General features: G+C 41.0%; 1 protein-coding gene across 1 annotated transcript in view; it reads right to left on the reverse strand.

The window, feature by feature from the left end:
- LOC109892893 (calpain-5) overlaps positions 1 to 18,365 on the reverse strand; it is a 61,821-nt gene that overhangs the window by 34,176 nt on the left and 9,280 nt on the right. Inside the window, exon 2 of the mRNA XM_020485759.2 lies at positions 3,960 to 4,132. Coding sequence (XP_020341348.1) covers positions 3,960 to 4,124 — 165 coding nt within the window. The 5' untranslated portion in view covers positions 4,125 to 4,132. The remainder of the gene's footprint in view (positions 1 to 3,959; positions 4,133 to 18,365) is intronic.

Here is an 18,365-nt window from a genome sequence, read left to right on the forward strand (position 1 = left end):
CGCAAACAAACCCCATTTGAAAAGAAAATAAGCACTCATTAAGATCAGATGTGGCCAATTAGTGGGCGCGGCCAACACACGGTACATATACATTTTTAATAACATTCTCTGACCGTTACTACATTCTTGTGGTTTATAATGGAAATGTTTTAACATTGAGAATGGAATGTATTATTTTTTATAAATTACATCCTCAGAACGTTCCCTGAACATTACAAAACAATTAGAGACCATGACTTTAAATAGAACCATGAGGAAACGTTATGCTGATGTACTGAAATTCGCACAGAACATTGTTTAACGTTCTCTGAACAATTCCCAATGTCGAAGCAGCTGAAGAACGTTCCTAGAACATGACCAAAATGTTAATTAAATGTAACCATGTTTGAACTTTAAGGAAACGTTCTGTTAAAATAATGAAGTAATGTTTTTTTGTCAAGTTCCTTAAATGTGCTGAGAATGTATCAAAGCAACTATCCTACATCATTCCCAGAAAGTTGTATGCAAAATAACCATAGGACAACCACACTCTAACCTAGCTCTCTGAAACATATGGTTCTCAGAACGTTATGTGCTAGCTGGAACAGGCTATTTTACAGAGCAGTATGTTCACTTCCAATATTCACTCCCAATATCTGTTGGGTGGATTGGCCCGGCTGTAAAAAAAAATTATTGCCTACTGATCTGTGTCTCTCTACAGGGTAAGAAATAAGTGTCATGGCTAACCAAATAATTGACCTCGTACTGAAGAGCCGCCACAGTACCTATGCGACCAAATCAGTCGCCGCCCAGCAGCCAGAGTCATAGCACCAGGCTAGTCGATGACGGTCAGACAAGATCAATAAAACTGCCACAACGATCAGGGAGCTCATTTAGCCCAGATTGGCTTGGGAGGACAGCAAAGCGAGCCCAGATAGGTTTGGCTTGGGAGGACAGCAAAGCGAGCCCAGATAAATGGGCACTGTCTTTTTATTGCTCGTCAGTAATGTCATAGATAAACACAACTAATCTATAGTCCAGAGTGGATGTAGTAGGGAGAGAAGGCTGAGAGGGATTGCAGTAGAGAGCCGAGAGAGACAGAGAACCGAGAGGGGAGAGAGAGAGAAGGGAGAGAGAGAGGAGCATTTTATAGAGGCCTCTTATTTATGCCTGCATGCTCCACTGTCTTGACTTGTGGTCATAAACATACCCAAGTGCCGTTTAAAAAACGTAGCACTAAATGCTGTTTGTACTTTAATATATTTTTTGTGACCATCTTTTTATTTAGTTTTGTCATTTATCAGAGGGGGTGTTTACAGGTACAAAACAATCAAAGACATGCATACAAAGATAACCCCAACCCATCCCACCCAGCAACCGAAGAAGCTTATCAGTCACCCTCCCACGCTTCCATCCATCCATCTGAGTCTCCCCATACATTCCCCCCAATCCCCCCGCCCTTCCAATCCTCTAGCCCTCCCCATGCTAGCAGATACCCATAGACTTAGAGGTCATTGCTAGCGTTAGCGTTGGCTCACAAAACTAACTTCCTTCATACTTGACACACAAACATAAAAATGGTATCCACGAGTTCCTCTGACTCTTGGGAAGTTCCATCTGACTAATTGCCAAAAATCACGAAGTATCCCTTCAAATACAGATTGTAAACAAACTGAAAAAGTATAAGTTGATGTTTCAGATGTGTACTCTAATAACTCACCTCTTCTCACTATCTGTTACACATTAAAACCGTGAAATTTCAACTGCTTGAAGTATTGGGGAAGACATATTTCAGACCATTAGCATCTTGCCTTAATACCTGAATACTGAAATACCTCAAGTGAAATTGCCTGAAATTGACCCCGGAAAACAAGAAACACAAAGAAGCATCAAAACCATCAAAAGAAAAACAACCACCATAAAAGAGAAAAAAAAAGAATGAGAAATGTGATGACAACAAAAGAAGATTGTGAATGGAACGGCTATTGCCATAGCTAATGGATGCCGTGCCGCACCACACTTCCCATTTCTAGCTGCTCAGAGACTCTGGAATAAGCGGCGCTCTGGTCAGGAAGAGAGGGGAGAAGAAGGGGAGAAGGTTTTGGGTAGGGGAGGGATAATTGACTTGGACACTTCCTAACACTTTGTCTGGCAATAGGCACCAGCAATTAGCCGCTACAAGACGGTGCTTCTCTTTAGCATGTGTTGGTTTGGTACCTCTGTGGGAAAGTCTGAGTGTGTGTGTGTGAAGATGTATACACACACACACTAGTAGACTACAGTCAGTGTTCTTGGCAAGCCAGGTGTCTTTGGTCTTCTGAGTGACTGCTACTATATAATCGGTGCCGAGGACTGGTCTAGTGGTAGTGCTGCCGGCCCCAGACCACACATTACACCTAGAGGCAGGGGTTTGATCCACAACTGCGCCACTTTCTGAGTTGTATCCCTCTCCTTCATGTCCCGATCTCAGTTTACATCTACCCAGTATCAATCTATAAAAACAAAAACAACAAACCTTCACAAAAACCACTATAATTGGTTGTCATATTTCAGCAGCTTTCTTCTCCTTTTTCACAATTCTAGTGTGTGGTTTCATACAGGAAGTGATGGTGTGTGTGTGTTTGTGTCTTAAGCGGTAAAAAATTTGCGTGAGCTAAACAAACTAATGTGCAACGCATTGGAAAGATGTTTATTCAATGTACAGTACCAGTCAAAAGTTTGAACACACCAACTCATTCCAGAATTGTTCTTTATTTTTACTATTTTCTACATTGTAGAATAATAGTGAAGACATCAAAACGATTAAATAACACACATGGAATCATGTAGTAACCAAATCAAAAGAGATTTAAAATTCTTTAAAGTAGCCACCCTTTGCCTTGATGGAATGTTTTTCCAACATTCTTGAATGAGTTCCCACCTATTTTTTTATTCAACTAGGCAAGTCAGTTAAGAGCAAATTCTTATTTACAATGACATCCTACCACAGCAAAATCCGGTCAACGCTGGGCCAAGTGTGCGCCGCCATATGGGACTCCCAATCACCGCCGGATGTGATGCAGCCTGGATTTGAACCAGGTACTGCAGTGACGCCTCTTGTACTGAGATGCAGTGTCTTAGACCACTGCGCCACTCGGGAGCCCTTAGTGCTCAGCAGTTCACATTTACTGAGCACTTGTTGGCTGCTTTTCCTTCACTCTGTGGTCCAACTCATCCCAAACCATCTCAATTGGGTTGAGGTCAGGTGATTGTGAAGGCCAGGTCTGATGCCTCCATCCATGAGGTCTCCATCACACTTCCACAGCCTGGAGGTGTGTTGGGTCATTGTCCTGTTGAAAAACAAATGATAGTGGGACTAAGCGCAAACCAGATGGGATGGTGTATCGCTGCAGAATGCTGTGGTAGCCATGCTGGTTAAGTGTTCTCTGAATTCTAAATAAATCACAGACTGTGTCACTAACAAAGGACCCCCACACCATCACACCTCCTCCTCTGTGCTTCAAGGTGGGAACTACACATGCGGAGACCATCCATTCCACTTCTCTGCGTCTCACAAAGACACGGCGGTTAGAACCAAAAAAAAAACTAATTGGACTCATCAGACGAATGGACAGATTTCCACCGGTCCATTGCTCGTGTTTCTTGGCCCAAGAAAGTCTCTCCTTCTTTTTGGTGTCCTTTAGTAGTGGTTTATTTGCAGCAATTCGACCATGAAAGCCAAGAGAATGCCAAGAGTGTGCAAAGCTGTCATCTGTAAATCGGATAGATTTATTGATGGGACAAACAAACAAACGGCTTACATTTCGGCATAAATCGCCTTCATCAAAGCCTTGAGTCCTGTCATCAGATCCTTGAATGTCCCTTACCAAATAAACCATGAATGAAATGTTAAAAAGGACGTTTGCTAAAAAAATATATATATATTAGTGTAAGAAGTAGTAGTAGTATTAGTGTGTGTGATAGCCAGAAAGCTCCCTCACCTGGGGTCTTTTCCAGTGCACGCGTCCAATCCTGTTGCCCTGGTAGAAGAGGGTGTCGTCCAAGGCGGGGAAGTGTGGGTCTTCAAACAGAAGGCCACTGGCAAGGCATTGCCTCTTCAGGGTGGAGTATTGCTGCCCCTCAAAGGCCTTCACTGACGAGAACATCCTACAGCCTGTACGGACCAGACACAAAAAAACAGGGGGCTCTGTTAGTGACGTGAACTGACCTCCTACCAACAAGTCTCTGATATCCTTGAAGATTACCATGTGTCAGTTTTATAAAATGGTACCTTATTTGGGTAGGCTACACTATTGACAAATACTATTGGACAATCAATTCAGAATTGGGTGTTTCTACCAAATGTCTGTGGTTGGAAAAAGTGTATTCAACTTCCACCATTGCTTTAAGCTCAGAGCAAACTAAAAGTACAATACAATTTAGCCTACTATACAGTGCATTTGGAAAGTATTCAGACCCTTCACTTTTTCCACATTGTTACGTTACAGCCTTATTCTAAAATGGATTAAGTCATTTTTTCCCTCCTCATCGATCTACACACAACACCCCATAATGACAAAGCAAAAACAGGTTTTTAGAAATACTTGCAAATTAATAAAAAATAGAAAGACCATGTACTCAGCAATTTGTTGAAGCACCTTTGGCAGCAATTACAGCCTTGAGTGTTCTTGGGTATGAAGCTACAAGCTTGGCACACCTGTATTTGGGGAGTTTCTCCCATTCTTCTCTGCAGATCCTCTCAAAATCTGTCAGGTTGAATGGGGAGCGTTGCTGAACAGCTATTTTCAGGTCTCTCCAGAGATGTTCGATCGGGCTCTGGCTGGTAAAGTCAGGGACATTCAGAGACTTGTCCCGAAGCCTCTCCTGCGTTGTCTTGGATGTGTGCTTAGGGTTGTTGTCATGTAGGAAAAGTGAATCTTCACCCCAGTCTGAGGTCCTGAGTGCTCTGGAGCAGGTTTCATCAAGGATCTTTCTGTACTTTGCTCCGTTCAGCTTTCCCTCGATCCTGACTAGTCTCCCAGTCCCTGCCTCTGCAAAAACATCCCCACAGCATGATGCTGCCCCCACCATGCTTCACCGTAGGGATGGTGCCAGGTTTCCTCCAGATGTGACGCTTGGCATTCAGGTCAAAGAGTTCAGTCTTGGTTTCATCAGACCAGAAAATCTTGTTTTTTGGCAAAGTCCAAACGGGATGTCATGTGCCTTTTACTGAGGAGTGGCTTCCGTCTGGAAACTCCTGATTGGTGGAGTACTGCAGAGATGGTTGTCCTTTTGGAAGGTTCTCCCATCCCCACAGAGGAACTCTGGAGCTCTGTCAGAGTGACCATGGGGTACTTGGTCACCTCCCTGACCAAGGCCCTTCTCCCCCGATTTCTCAATTTGGCCAGGGGGGGGGGGCAGCTCTAGGTGGTTCCAAACTACTTCCATTTAAGAATGATGGAGGCCACTGTGTTCTTGGGGACCTTCAATGCTGTAGAAATGTTTTGGTAGCCTTCCCCAGATCTGTGCCTAGACACAATCCTGTCTGGGCGCTCTACGGACAATTCCTTCGACCTCGCGGCTTGGTTTTTGCTCTGACATACACTGTCAACTGTGGGACCTTATATAGACAGCTGTGTGTCTTTCCAAATCATGTCCAATCAATTGTATTTACCACAGGTGGACTACAAATCAAGTTGTAGAAACATCTTAAGGACCATCAATGGAAATAAGATGCACCTGACCTCAATTTGGAGTCTCATAGTAAAAAGGTCTGAATACATATGTAAGTAAGGTATTTGTTTTTTTTTGTCAATAAACTTGCCAAAATGTAAAACAAAAATGTTTTTCTTCGTCATTATGGTGTATTGTTTTTAAGATAGATTTTATTTCATCATTTTAGAACAAGGCGGTAACATAAGAAAATTTGGAAAAAGTCAAGGGGTCTGAAAACTTTCCGAATGCACTGTATATCACAAACCACAAACGGATTCTCAACCTGACTGACAGCTGTGCCTCAAGCACCATTGTAAACAGAGTCCATTAAAACAGAGCAGAAATATCTTTGCAGCTACAAAAGAATGGTGTTGGGTAGAAAACATTAGCAAATATTAAGTCCTTTGAGGTCAATTAGGAACAATTAGAAACAAAACTTCAGACAGACAGACACACACACAGAGTGAGAGGGAGAGAGCCAGACAAACCAATAATTCACTAATAGCACAAACACCCAATTGAGACTGTACGCACAATTCTGCAAAAATATACTTTGTGTACAACGCAAAACCCCAAACAATGCATGCAGAGCAGAATTAGGACTATAACCGCTACTTATCCAAACCAGAATAGAGCAGTTAAATTTTACAACCACCTAAAAAGGGAGTGATGCCCACACATTCAACCACAAGGCCCTCACCTACAGAGAGATTAACATAGAGAAGAGTCCCCTCAGCCAGCTGGTTCTTTGTTCACAAACACAAACAGACCCCACAGAGCCCCGGGACAGCAACACAATTAGATCCAACCAAATGAGAAAGCAAAAAGATAACTATTTGACACAATGGAATGAATCAACCAAAACACAGAGAAAATAGGAACGCTATCTGGCCCCAAACAGAGAGTACACAGTGGCAGAAATACCTGACCACCGTGACTGACCCAAAATTAAGAAAATCCTTGACTATTGTTGGAAAATGAGATTGACTTGAGCAAGTTTTCGTATGTTTATAATTAAATACTGTAAGTAGCCTAGAAGTAGTGATGAACGTTTTATGGGTTAGATGGAATGATCTGCAGTACCAGTCAAAAGTTCAGGCACACCTACTCATTCAAGGGTTTTTCTTTATTTTTTAAACTATTTTCTACATTTTAGAATAGTGACGACATCAAAACGATGAAATATCACATATGGAAATATGTATTAAACAAAAAAATGTTAAACAAATCTAAATATATTTTATATTTGAGATTCTTCAAAAGTAGCCACCCTTTGCCTTGACGACAGCTTTGCATATTCTTGGCATTCTCTCAACCAGCTTCATGAGGTAGTCAACTGTAATCCATATCAATTAACAGGTGTGCCTTGTTAAAAGTTAATTTGTGGAATTTATTTCCTTCTGAATGTGTTTGAGCCAATCAATTGTGTTGTGCCAAAGTAGGAGTGGTATACAGAAGATAGCCCTATTTGGTAAAAGACCAAGACCATATTATGGCAAAAACAGCTCAAATAAGCAAAGAGAAACGACAGTCCATCGTTGCTTTAAGTCATGAAAGGCCAGTTAAAAGTTCTTGAAATGTTTCGTATTAACGTTTCTTCAAGTGCAGTTGCAAAAACCATCAAGCACTATGAAGAAACTGTCTCTCATGAGGACCGCCACAGGAAAGGAAGACCCAGAGTTACCTCTGCTGCAGAGAATAAGTTCATTAGAGTTACTAGCCTCAGAAATTGCAGCCCAAATAAATGCTTCAGAGTTCAAGTAACAGACACAACAGACTCAACACACAGACTCAACATCAACTGTTCAGAGGAGACTGCGTGAATCAGGCTTTCATGGTTGGATTGCTGCAAAGAAACCACTACTAAAAGGACTCCAATAAGAAGAGACTTGCTTGAGTCAAGAAACACGAGCAATGGACATTAGACCGTTGGAAATCTGTCCTTTGGTCTTTGTTAGACGCAGAGTAGGTGAACGAATGATCTCCGCATGTGTGGTTCCCACCGAGAAGCATGGAGGAGGTGTGATGGTGCTTTGCTGGTGATACCGTCAGTGATTTATTTTAGAATTCAAGGCACACTTAATCAGCATGGCTACCACAGCATTCTGCAGCGATACACCATCCCATCTAGTTTGCGCTTAGTGGGACTATCATTTGTTTTTCCAGCAGGACAATGACCCAACACACATCCAGGCTGTGTAGGGGTTATTTGACCAAGAAGAAAAGTGATGGAGTGGTGCATCAGGTGACCTGGCCTCCACAATTCCCCGACCTCAACCAAATTAAGATGGTTTGGGATGAGTTGGACCACAGAGTGAAGGAAAAGCAGCCAACAAGTGCTCAGCATATGTGGGAACGCCTTCAAGACTGTTGGAAAAGCATTCCGGGTGAAGCTGGTTGAGAGAATGCCAAGAGTGTGCAAAGCTGTCAAGGCAAAGGCTGGCTACTTTGAAGAATCTCAAATCTATTTTGATTTGTTAAACACTTTTGTTTACTACATGATTCCATATGTGTTCACAGTTTTGATGTCTTCATTATTATTCTACAATGTAGAAAATAGTAAAAATAAAGAAAAACCCTGGAATGAGTTGGTGTGTCTAAAGTTTTGACTGGTACTGTATGTGCAATGGTATTTGGTCAGCGGGAAAGTAAACAGGGGGCCTGTACATAAGGGTGGGATAGGAGCTATGTGTTCGAGCTGATAAATCATATTTTAGTGTCCTATAGCACTGTCTTATATTTTAATATGGTTTCATCATATTTTCTCAATATGTTTCATATCATTATATTATCTTAGTATGAATAGAAATATGTGTTTTCCCTGTGTATGAGAAGAGCAATTATGTAGTGGACTGACTCCCTAATCTCAAGGTCTCTGCTGACTGATAAGAAGACCGGTGAGATACGTGAAGGAGTACCAAGGTTCCAGACTCAAGCTGGGACGATAACACCATCTGCCCAGCCACAGAGATGAATTGTTCATCCTAGACACAGAGTCTGTTTGGGAAGAATTACGGTGGGGGGGGGGGGCAGGTCTGCCTATGGGCCCCAAGCTGCACTTCTTAACCTCCTGCCAAATGGATGACCACATTAGAGATACATATTTCCCACAGATCACACAGACCCACAAAGAATTTGAAGAAAAATCAAACATTGATAAACTCAATATCTGTTAGGCAAAATACCGCAGTGTGCAATCACAGCAGCAAGATTTGTGGCTCGTTGCCATGAGAAAAGGGCAACCAGTGGAGCACAAACAACTTTGTAAATACCACTAATATATAACTGTTTATCTATCTTCCCTTACTATTTGTACTACTACTTGCACATTGCTAACACTGTACATAGCTAATAATATAACACTTTAAATGTGCATATTGTTTAAACCTTTTTGAGTGCAATATTTACTGTTCAATTCTAATTGTTGTTAAGTGTTCTCACTTTTGTATATTGTTTATTTCACTTGCTTTTGCACATGTTTTTTTATGCCAATAAAGCCCAGTTGAACTGAATTGAGAGAGAGAGCGAGAGAGAGGGATTGAGCTGTTGAGGGAACAAGCCAATGTCTTTGGAGCTACAAATTGACAAGCTGTTGTTAAGTTCTTGGTCTCCTGTCACAAATCTCCATAACCATAGACACCAAGCAGGATGTTTTGTTCTAGGTTAATTTGAAACGTATGATTTTCTACTGGCCTGTGATGACACAAAATGGCTGCCAAATTGCCTACAAAGTACACACAGGTCCAACAGGCTTACATAGAATGAGTTGACTAATCAAAAGGCAAATCTATCAAGGCTGAGGTCAATTCAGGAAGTGATTTTAAATCACAATTTGAAATAAACTTTTGAAATAAATAGCTTCTACTCCTCAGTTCATTGACAACTCATTGAAAGAAGGTATTTTTTCATATTATTTAAAAAAATAGTTATTTAAAGTTAACTTCCTGAATTTACTGTTTCAATTCGAATTGACCCCAGCCGTAATATCTATTAGCTACACAGCTGGTTTCTTTATCTTTTTAAATCAGCTTTAAATCATACAACAACAAAATCTAAAGGCCATTGGGAAATAAACCAATGGGAAGGATTTTCTGCATGGCAACTAGGTTAAAGAAAACACTGTTCTTTTGCCTGTGGGGAAAAAGACAAGTAATGAGATCGTATGGAGGGCCAGAATGGGAAGAGGAGGAGTGTGTGTGTGTAGTTAGGCTACTTGTCTTTTTAAGCATGTAACACTGTCTCTGTCTGATGTTGACTGTCAGTCTCAAATGTGCCAGGAATACACAAGAAAAACTGAATCACAGACAGATCGTTCTCCACAGGAGCATGGAAAAGATGGATGGCAGAAGCCTTTTAGAGGCAAACTTCAGACCAAACACACCACACACTTCAATAACTGCCAGAAATGAACCAGAAACACAAACCGCAAGATTAAAAGACCCACGATGAGAAGAATGGAAGTAGAATACAGAAGCACATAGACCAAACGGTATACTTCCCCCTATCCTTTAGGTTTTTAGCCTCAAATGTTGCTCCAAGGTGAAGATTCCCCTAGATACTGACTCAGGATCAGCTTCCTATCTCCCAATTCTAACCATAACCATTAGTGGGGAAATGCTAAACTTACCTAAGATCAGCATCAAGGGGGCAACTTTACCCTTCTCCTCTAAGCCCAGTCTGACCTGCTGTGACATATTCAAAAGCAAATACATAACATTTGGTCTTTCAACATTTTTTTTTCCTGACATGGACATGTAATGCAACAGAAGCACATGAAAGTCAACACTGAATCAAAATTAAATAAAACATTTAATCAAAGGAAATACGGCCGTTAAAACAAAATTCTTTACACCTTATGGCATTTTATTTGTAAAAAAAAGTTCTTGAAGTGGTCTCCGGCAACATGGGATCACAGAAAATGGAGGAATGCCAAATCAAAATCAAAATGCCAAATCAAAATCACAACACCTAAGCTGCTGGCTGTCAATCAAAGCTCCCAACTTCGAGCTCCGACCGTTAAACCAGTGAATTATTCATGTCCACATTCTGCTTTTCTCCATTTATTAATATGGACTCACAGGGTGCATAATAAATGGCTCACTATTTTCTATAGTTCCTATGGGCCCTGGTCAAAAGTAGTACACTTTATAGGGAATCGTGTGCCACTTGGGACACAACCACAGCCTATGGACTTATAGTGCCATATGCTCACAGAGCTGGGGACCTTTCCAAAAGCCTACCACCTACTAGGAATGGGCCCGTATTTATCAAGCACTTCCAGAGTAGGAGTGCTGATTTAGGATACGTTTTGGCTTTTAAATCACAGTTAATAAGATCACATGCACAGGGGGAGCCGTATCCTAGATCAACACTTCTACTCTCTCAAAATCAACTTCGCTTTACAGAGGTGTTTTCATCTGGTACAAATCTACTTCAAATGGAGGCCATCACCACCATTTGAGAGGCTAACTATTCGGTTTGCCCTCAATAGCTGCCATCAATAGCCTATTCACAGATGGATAAATACGACATTTGATATTGTCATAATAAAATAAATAGCCTACCCCTAATATTGACGAAGGCAGCTGATTCAATTCAGACTCACTGATTGCATTTATCAGCTGAATACATGGGGAAATAAAGAGGTTGCAGTTGGAGCCAAAACATGACACAGATGGTGCAGACCAGTGTGGATCGAGACTGCAGCGGGAAAAACCCCATGCGGGCACACGCCCACTCTTTTCCATGCAAGACGAGCACAAATGGGTCGATGGCCAGAGCTCGGGGGTGAGGTTTAAGAACATACACGGTCATGTATTTGGTTTAGCAGCAATCAACAGCTAATAGGCCAAATGCTAATATGTAATTGATTGGAGAGAAGTTTATGAATTTGAATAATAGGTCTACAGGCTAATGGTAGGCATAATAAACATGTTTCTATTAAAAAATATTAGCATCATTAGCTTTACTTCGTAGCCTATTGTAACAAGTGTGGTTTTACTGGATAGCCTACAAGGTATTGTCAGACACTACCAATGGAGCAGGTCATTAGTGTGCCAACTACTATAAAAAACATGTTGACAACTAAAGAAAGCACACATTTTCTTCAGGAAATATTTTCTAGTTCTGTGTGTGAATTAGAGGTCTAGTCACCTTAACAAATCTATTATAATCCCCAATACATTTGTATTCACTCTTTAAATGAGACTAACAAGATGCAAGTTGGGTTAGATCCTGCTATTATGAATCCTTAGATCTTTCTTTCTTCTTCTGATCCTATAGAGACTTGTCCCAGTCTCCACACCTGCCTGTCTGTGTTGTGTGACCTCGTCACCTGAAGCATTTACATCAATGAAATGGTTAGTTTACCTTGTCATTGGATAAAAATAATATATTCATCACATCATTTACTTCATCATTAATTAATCAACACGTTTTACATAAATGTCATCATTGGAAATGTCCAGGTGGATAATAGAAAAGCAAGTTATTTTTCTGAAATGACTCATTTTCAATTTATTACATTTTCTAAAAGGTCACCAATGCTCCTCCTCATGACAATTTGATCAATTATACTTTAATTATTTCATCATGACATTTGCTGTAAAATACAGTGTTCTCAGAAAGTATTCAGACCCCTTGATTTTTTCCAAATTTTATTACGTTACAGCCTTATTCTAAAATGGATTAATCTATACACAACACCCCATAATGACAAAGCATAAACAACTTTTATATAAAAAAATATTTAAAAAAATAAAAACTGATATCACATTCACATAACTATTCATGACCCTTTACTCAGTACTTTGTTGAAGCACCTTTGGCAGCGATTACAGCCTTGATTATTTTTGGGTATGACGCTACAAGCTTGGCACACCTATATTTGGGGAGTTTCTCCCATTCTTCTCTGCAGATCCTCTCAAGCTCTGTCAGGTTAGATGGGGAGCGTCGCTGCACAGCTATTATCAGGTCTCGGGTTCAAGTCCGGGTTCTGGAAGGGTCACACAAGGACATTCACAGACTTGTCCCGAAGCCACTCCTGTGCTGTCTTGGCAGCATGCTTAGGGTCATTGTCCTGTTGGAAGGTGAAACTTTGCCCCAATCTGAGGTCTTGAGCGCTCTGGAGAAGGTTTTCCTCAAGCATCTCTTTGTACTTTGCTCCATTCATCTTTGCCTCAATCCTGACTAGTCTTCCATTCCCTGCCGATGAAGAACATTCCCACAGCATGATGCTGCCACCACCACGCTTCACCATAGGGATGGTGCCAGACGTGAAGCTTGGCATTCAGGCCAAAGAGTTCAATCTTGGTTTCATCAGACCAGAGAATCTTGTGTCTCATAGTCTTTAGGTGCCTTTTGTCAAACTCCAAGCGGACTGTCATGTGCCTTTTACTGGGGAGTGGCTTCCGTCTGGCCACTATACCATAAAGGCCTGATTGGTGGAGAGCAGCAGAGATGGTTGTCCTTCTGAGAGTGTTCTCCCATCTCCACAGAGGAACTCTAGAGCTCTGTCAGAGTGACCATGGGGTACTTGGTCACCTCCCTGACCAAGGCCCTTCTCCCCCGATTGCTCAGTTTGGCTGGGCGGCCAGCACTAGGAAGAGTTCTTGGTGGTTTCAAACTTCTTCCATTTAAAAATGATGGAGGCCACTGTGTTCTTGGGGACCTTCAATGCTGCAGACATTTTATGGTACTCTTCCCCAGATCTGTGTCTCGACACAATCCTGTCTCGGAACTCTACAGACAATTCCTTCGACCTTATGGCTTGTTTTTTTCTGTGACATGCATTTATATGCGTTTATATGCGTTTATAGACAGTTGTGTGCCTTTCCAAATCATGTCCAATCAATTGAATTTACCACAGGTGGACTCCAATCAAATTGTAGAAACATCTCAATGATGATTAATGGAAACAGGATGCACCTGAGCTCAGTCTTGTAGTTCATATACAATTACCATCTACACTGAACAAAAATATAAAAACGCAACATGCAAGAATTTCAAAGAATATAAGGAACTCACAATTGAAATAAATAAATTAGGCCCTTAATCTATGGACATCACATGACTGGGAATACAGATATGCATCTGTTTGTCACACACACAAAAAGTAGGGGCTTGGATGAGAAAACCAGTCAGTAACTGGTGTGACCACCATTTGCCTCCTGCAGTGCGACACATCTCCTTCGTATAGAGTTGATCAGGATGTTGATTGTGGCTTGTAGAATGTTGTCCCACTCCCCTTCAATGGCTGTGCAAAGTTGCTGGAAATTGGCAGAAACTGGAACCCGTTGTCATACAAGTCTATGACGAGCATCCCAAACATGCTCAATGGTTGACATGTCTGGTGAGTATGCAGGCCATGGAAGAACTGGGACATTTTCAGCTTCCAGGAAATGTATACAAATCCTTCCGACATGGAGACGCACATTATCATGCTGAAACACGAGGTGATGGAGGCGGATGAATACCACGACAATGGACCTCAGAATCTCGTCACGGTATCTCTGAGCATTGAAATTGCCATCGATAAAATGCAATGGTGTTCGTTGTCCGTAGCTTATGCCTGCCCATACCATAACCCCACCATGGGGCACTCTGTTCATAACATTGACATCAGCAAACCGCTGTCTGCAATCTGCCCGGTACAGTTGAAACCAGGATACATCTGTGAAGAGCACACTTCTCCAGCATGCCAGTGGCCATTGAAGGTTACGACACTCAACTGCAGTCAGGTCAATGATGGATGGATTATCTTGGCAAAGCAGAAATGCTAACTAACAGGGATGTAAACAAATCTGTGCAAGTTATTTTGGAGAACTAATGTGCATATGGAACATTTCTGGGATGTTTTATTTCAGCTCATGAAACATTGGACAAACACTTTACATTTGCGTTTATATTTTTGTTCAGTGTAGTTCCAATCCATCTCACTCAGAACAAGCTACATGACAATGAATCAGTGCACAAAATGTGATGATCAACGATTGACGCCATATTTGTTGTCTCAAATCAAATGCATACCAGCAGTTCTGGAGAACTGGTCACCATCTCTAAGTCAGACAGTACCATCCTCTCACCTCCATGATGACGAGACCTGCTTGGCGACACTACTATGAGAATGAAATGTCTTTATTACATATACAGTCAGGTCCATAATTATTGGCACCCTTGATAAAGATGAGCAAAAAAGACTGTATAAAATAATTACAAATATTATATATTGTATGCTAAAAGAAAATCGGGAAATTATATTATTTTATACTAATACAAATGTTAATTGAAAGACATTTTGTTTAACAAGTAAGAAAAAAAAGTGGGGGGAGGAGAGGTCAAACTTATTGGCACCACTGTATTCAATACTGTATTACCCTCCCCTTGCCAGGATTACGACACAGCCTTTTAATAACATGTTTTATGAAACTGGAATCCACGATGGGAGGGCTCAGACCATTCCTCCATACAGAAGACATCGAGATCCTTGATATCCTTTGTCTGCCCTCCCCAATTCAAACCACAGGTTTTCAATGGGGTTAAAGTCCGGAGACAGATGGTCATTGTAAAATGTTGATTTTGTGGTCAATTAACAATTTATTTTGATTAGTGCTTGGGGTTATTGTCTTGCTGGAAGGTCCACTTGCAACCAGGTTTTTGGCTAAAATGTCCAGGATCTTGGTAAAGTTCATGATGCCATTGAACTTAACAAGGGCCCCAGGAGCAGTGGAAGCAAAATAACCCAATAACATCTAAGATCCACCACCATATTTTACCATAGGTCTGAGATACTTTGTATATGCTTCTGTTTTTTTTATGCCAAACCCACCACTGGCATGTGTAGCTAAAGAGTTTTATTTTCATATCATTTGACCACAACATTGGTTCCACGTGCCAATGCTGTTTATCTAACTCCAGGTAAGCTATGGTCAGATTACATTAAAATAGATATCTTAAACCACGCACAAAAGTGGTGGGTTTGGGGTATTAAAAAAATATGCATATTCAGAAAAGTACCTCATACCTACGGTAAAATATGCTTTAAGGGCATCCCAGATGGCGCAGAGGCCTAAGGCACTGCATCACAGTTCTGAGGCGCCACTACAGCCTCGGGTTCGTTCCCAGGCAATGTCACAGCCGGCAGTGACCGGGAGCCCCATAGGGCAGCACACAATTGGCCCAGCGTCGTGGGGGGTTTGGCTGGGGTTATTTTATTAGGATCCCCATTAGCTGTTGCAACACTTCCTGGGGTTCACACAAAACATGAAACATGACATAATACATTAATAGACAGGAACAGCTTAAGGACACATTTTTTAAAGGGGTTTGCTGTTCTTGTAATAATGTCTCTATATAATACTGTACGCTTTCTTGAATTTGTTCTGGTTTTGGAGACTGTGAAAAGACCCCTGGTGGCATGTCTGGTGGCGTGTGTGTAAGTTACTATGCAAACAATTTGGGGTATTCAACTCATTAATGGTTCTTATAAAAATAAGTGATGCAGTCATTCTCTCCTCAACTCTCAGCCAAGAGAGACTGGCATGCATAGTATTTATATCAGCCCTCTGATTACAATAAAGAGCATAACATGGCACTCTGTTCTGGGCCAGCTGCAGCTTAACTAGGTATTTCCTTGCAGCACTCGACCACAAGATTGGACAATAACTAAGATAAGACAAAACTAGCTTTTTGGAGTGTGGTGTCAAAAAAGCAGAGAATCTCTTTATTACGGACAGACCTCTCCCCATCTTTACAACCATTGAATCTACATGTTTTGACCATGACAGTTTATCTAAGGTAGCTTAGTAGTTTAGTCTCTTGAACTTGTGCAACAGCCACTCCATTCATTACCAGATTCAGCTGAAATCTAGAATTTAGGGAATGATTTGTACCAAATACAATGCTCTTAGTTTTAGAGGTGTTCAGGACCAGTTTATTACTGGCCACCTATTCCAAAAGACTGCAACTCTTTGTTAACGGTTTCAGTGACTTCATTAGTTGTGGTTGCTGATGCATACATGGTTGAATCATCAGCATACATGGACACAAATGCTTTGTTTAATGCCAGTGGCAGGTCATTGGTAAAAATAGAAAAGCGTAGAGGGCCTAGAGAGCTGCCCTGCGGTACACCACATTTTATATGTTTATCATTAGAGAAGCTTCCATTAAAGAAAACCCTTTGAGTGCTATTAGATAAATAGCTCTGAATCCATGAGGTTGAAAAGCCATAACACATACATTTTTTTCAACAACAGCTTAGGGTCAATAAAATCAAAGGCTGCACTGAAATCTAACAGTACAGCTCCCACAATATTCTTATTGTCCATTTCTTTAAACTTTTAGGCTCTAAATATCAGAGTAAGAAATTGACGGACACTATGAAAGCTCCAACCAAGTTTATTTACACATTGGATCAATACAGCGGCATAAGACAAAAACGTGGTTCCACCAGTGGTAGTACATATACACCACAATTTGGGTTGGTATTTCCTCCTCTTTGTTGCTAGGCAGGAAATTAAGTGACACTGTTCCTTCTTCCTTAACCTGACCTGGGCCCCTTCCTTACTAAACCACATCTCTCCACCCTTATCTGTGCCTGCCAAAATGTGATCGTCTTTCCTTCTTTCCTTCACTCAGTACATTCCAAGCCTTATTGCCTCTACCATATACATTCCTCTTACAGATACCCATCAACTTCTTAAACCAGACTATGACACTCCTCATGTCTCTAGTATAACTAATGATTAATAATATAAGTTTAGAAATCCGAACCCATCACAACCAATCATCAGTCATTTGTGTCAGTGCAGTACATGTTGAGTGCCCTTCTCTATAAGCATGCTGAAAGTCCGTTGTTAATTTGTTTACAGAGAAATAGCATTGGATTTGCTCAAACACCAGTTTTCCAACAGTTTGCTAAGAACTGGCAGAAAGCTGATAGGTCTGCTGTTAGTAACAGTAAAGGCCGCTTTACCACTCTTGGTTAGCGGAATTACTTTGGCTTCCCTCCAGGCCCGAAGACAAAGACTTTCCTCTAGGCTCAGATTAACAATATGACAGATAGGAGTGGCTATAGAGTCAGCTACCATGCTCAGTAGCTTTCCATCGAAGTTGTCAATGCCAGGTTTGTCCTTAATGATCGATTACAATTTTTCCACCTTCTCCCACACTAACCACACAAAATTAAAACTTGCAACACTTTTCTTTCATTATTTGTTTTTTTATGCATGAATATTATTATTATTTTATTTTTTCACCATTATTTAACCAGGTAGGCTAGTTGAGAACAAGTTCTCATTTGCAACTGCGACCTGGCCAAGATAAAGCATAGCCGTGTGAACAGACAACAACAGAGTTACACATGGAGTAAACAATAAACAAGTCAATAACATAGTAGAAAATCTATATACATTGTGTGCAAAAGGCATGAGGAGGTAGGCAATAAATAGGCCATAGGAGTGAATAATTACAATTTAGCAGATTAACACTGGGATGATAAATGATCAGATGAACATGTGCAGGTAGAGATACTAGTGTGCAAAAGAGCAGAAAAGTAAATAAATAAAAACAGTATGAGGATGAGGTAGGTAAATTGGGTGGTGTAACGGTTTTCTTTTGGTGAAGGAGAGGCGGACCAAAACGCAGCGGTGGTTATTCGTGTTTTTTAATAAAGACACTAGACATGAATAAACTAA

This window comes from Oncorhynchus kisutch, linkage group LG6 (assembly GCF_002021735.2).
Source record: "Oncorhynchus kisutch isolate 150728-3 linkage group LG6, Okis_V2, whole genome shotgun sequence".
NCBI lineage: Eukaryota > Metazoa > Chordata > Actinopteri > Salmoniformes > Salmonidae > Oncorhynchus > Oncorhynchus kisutch.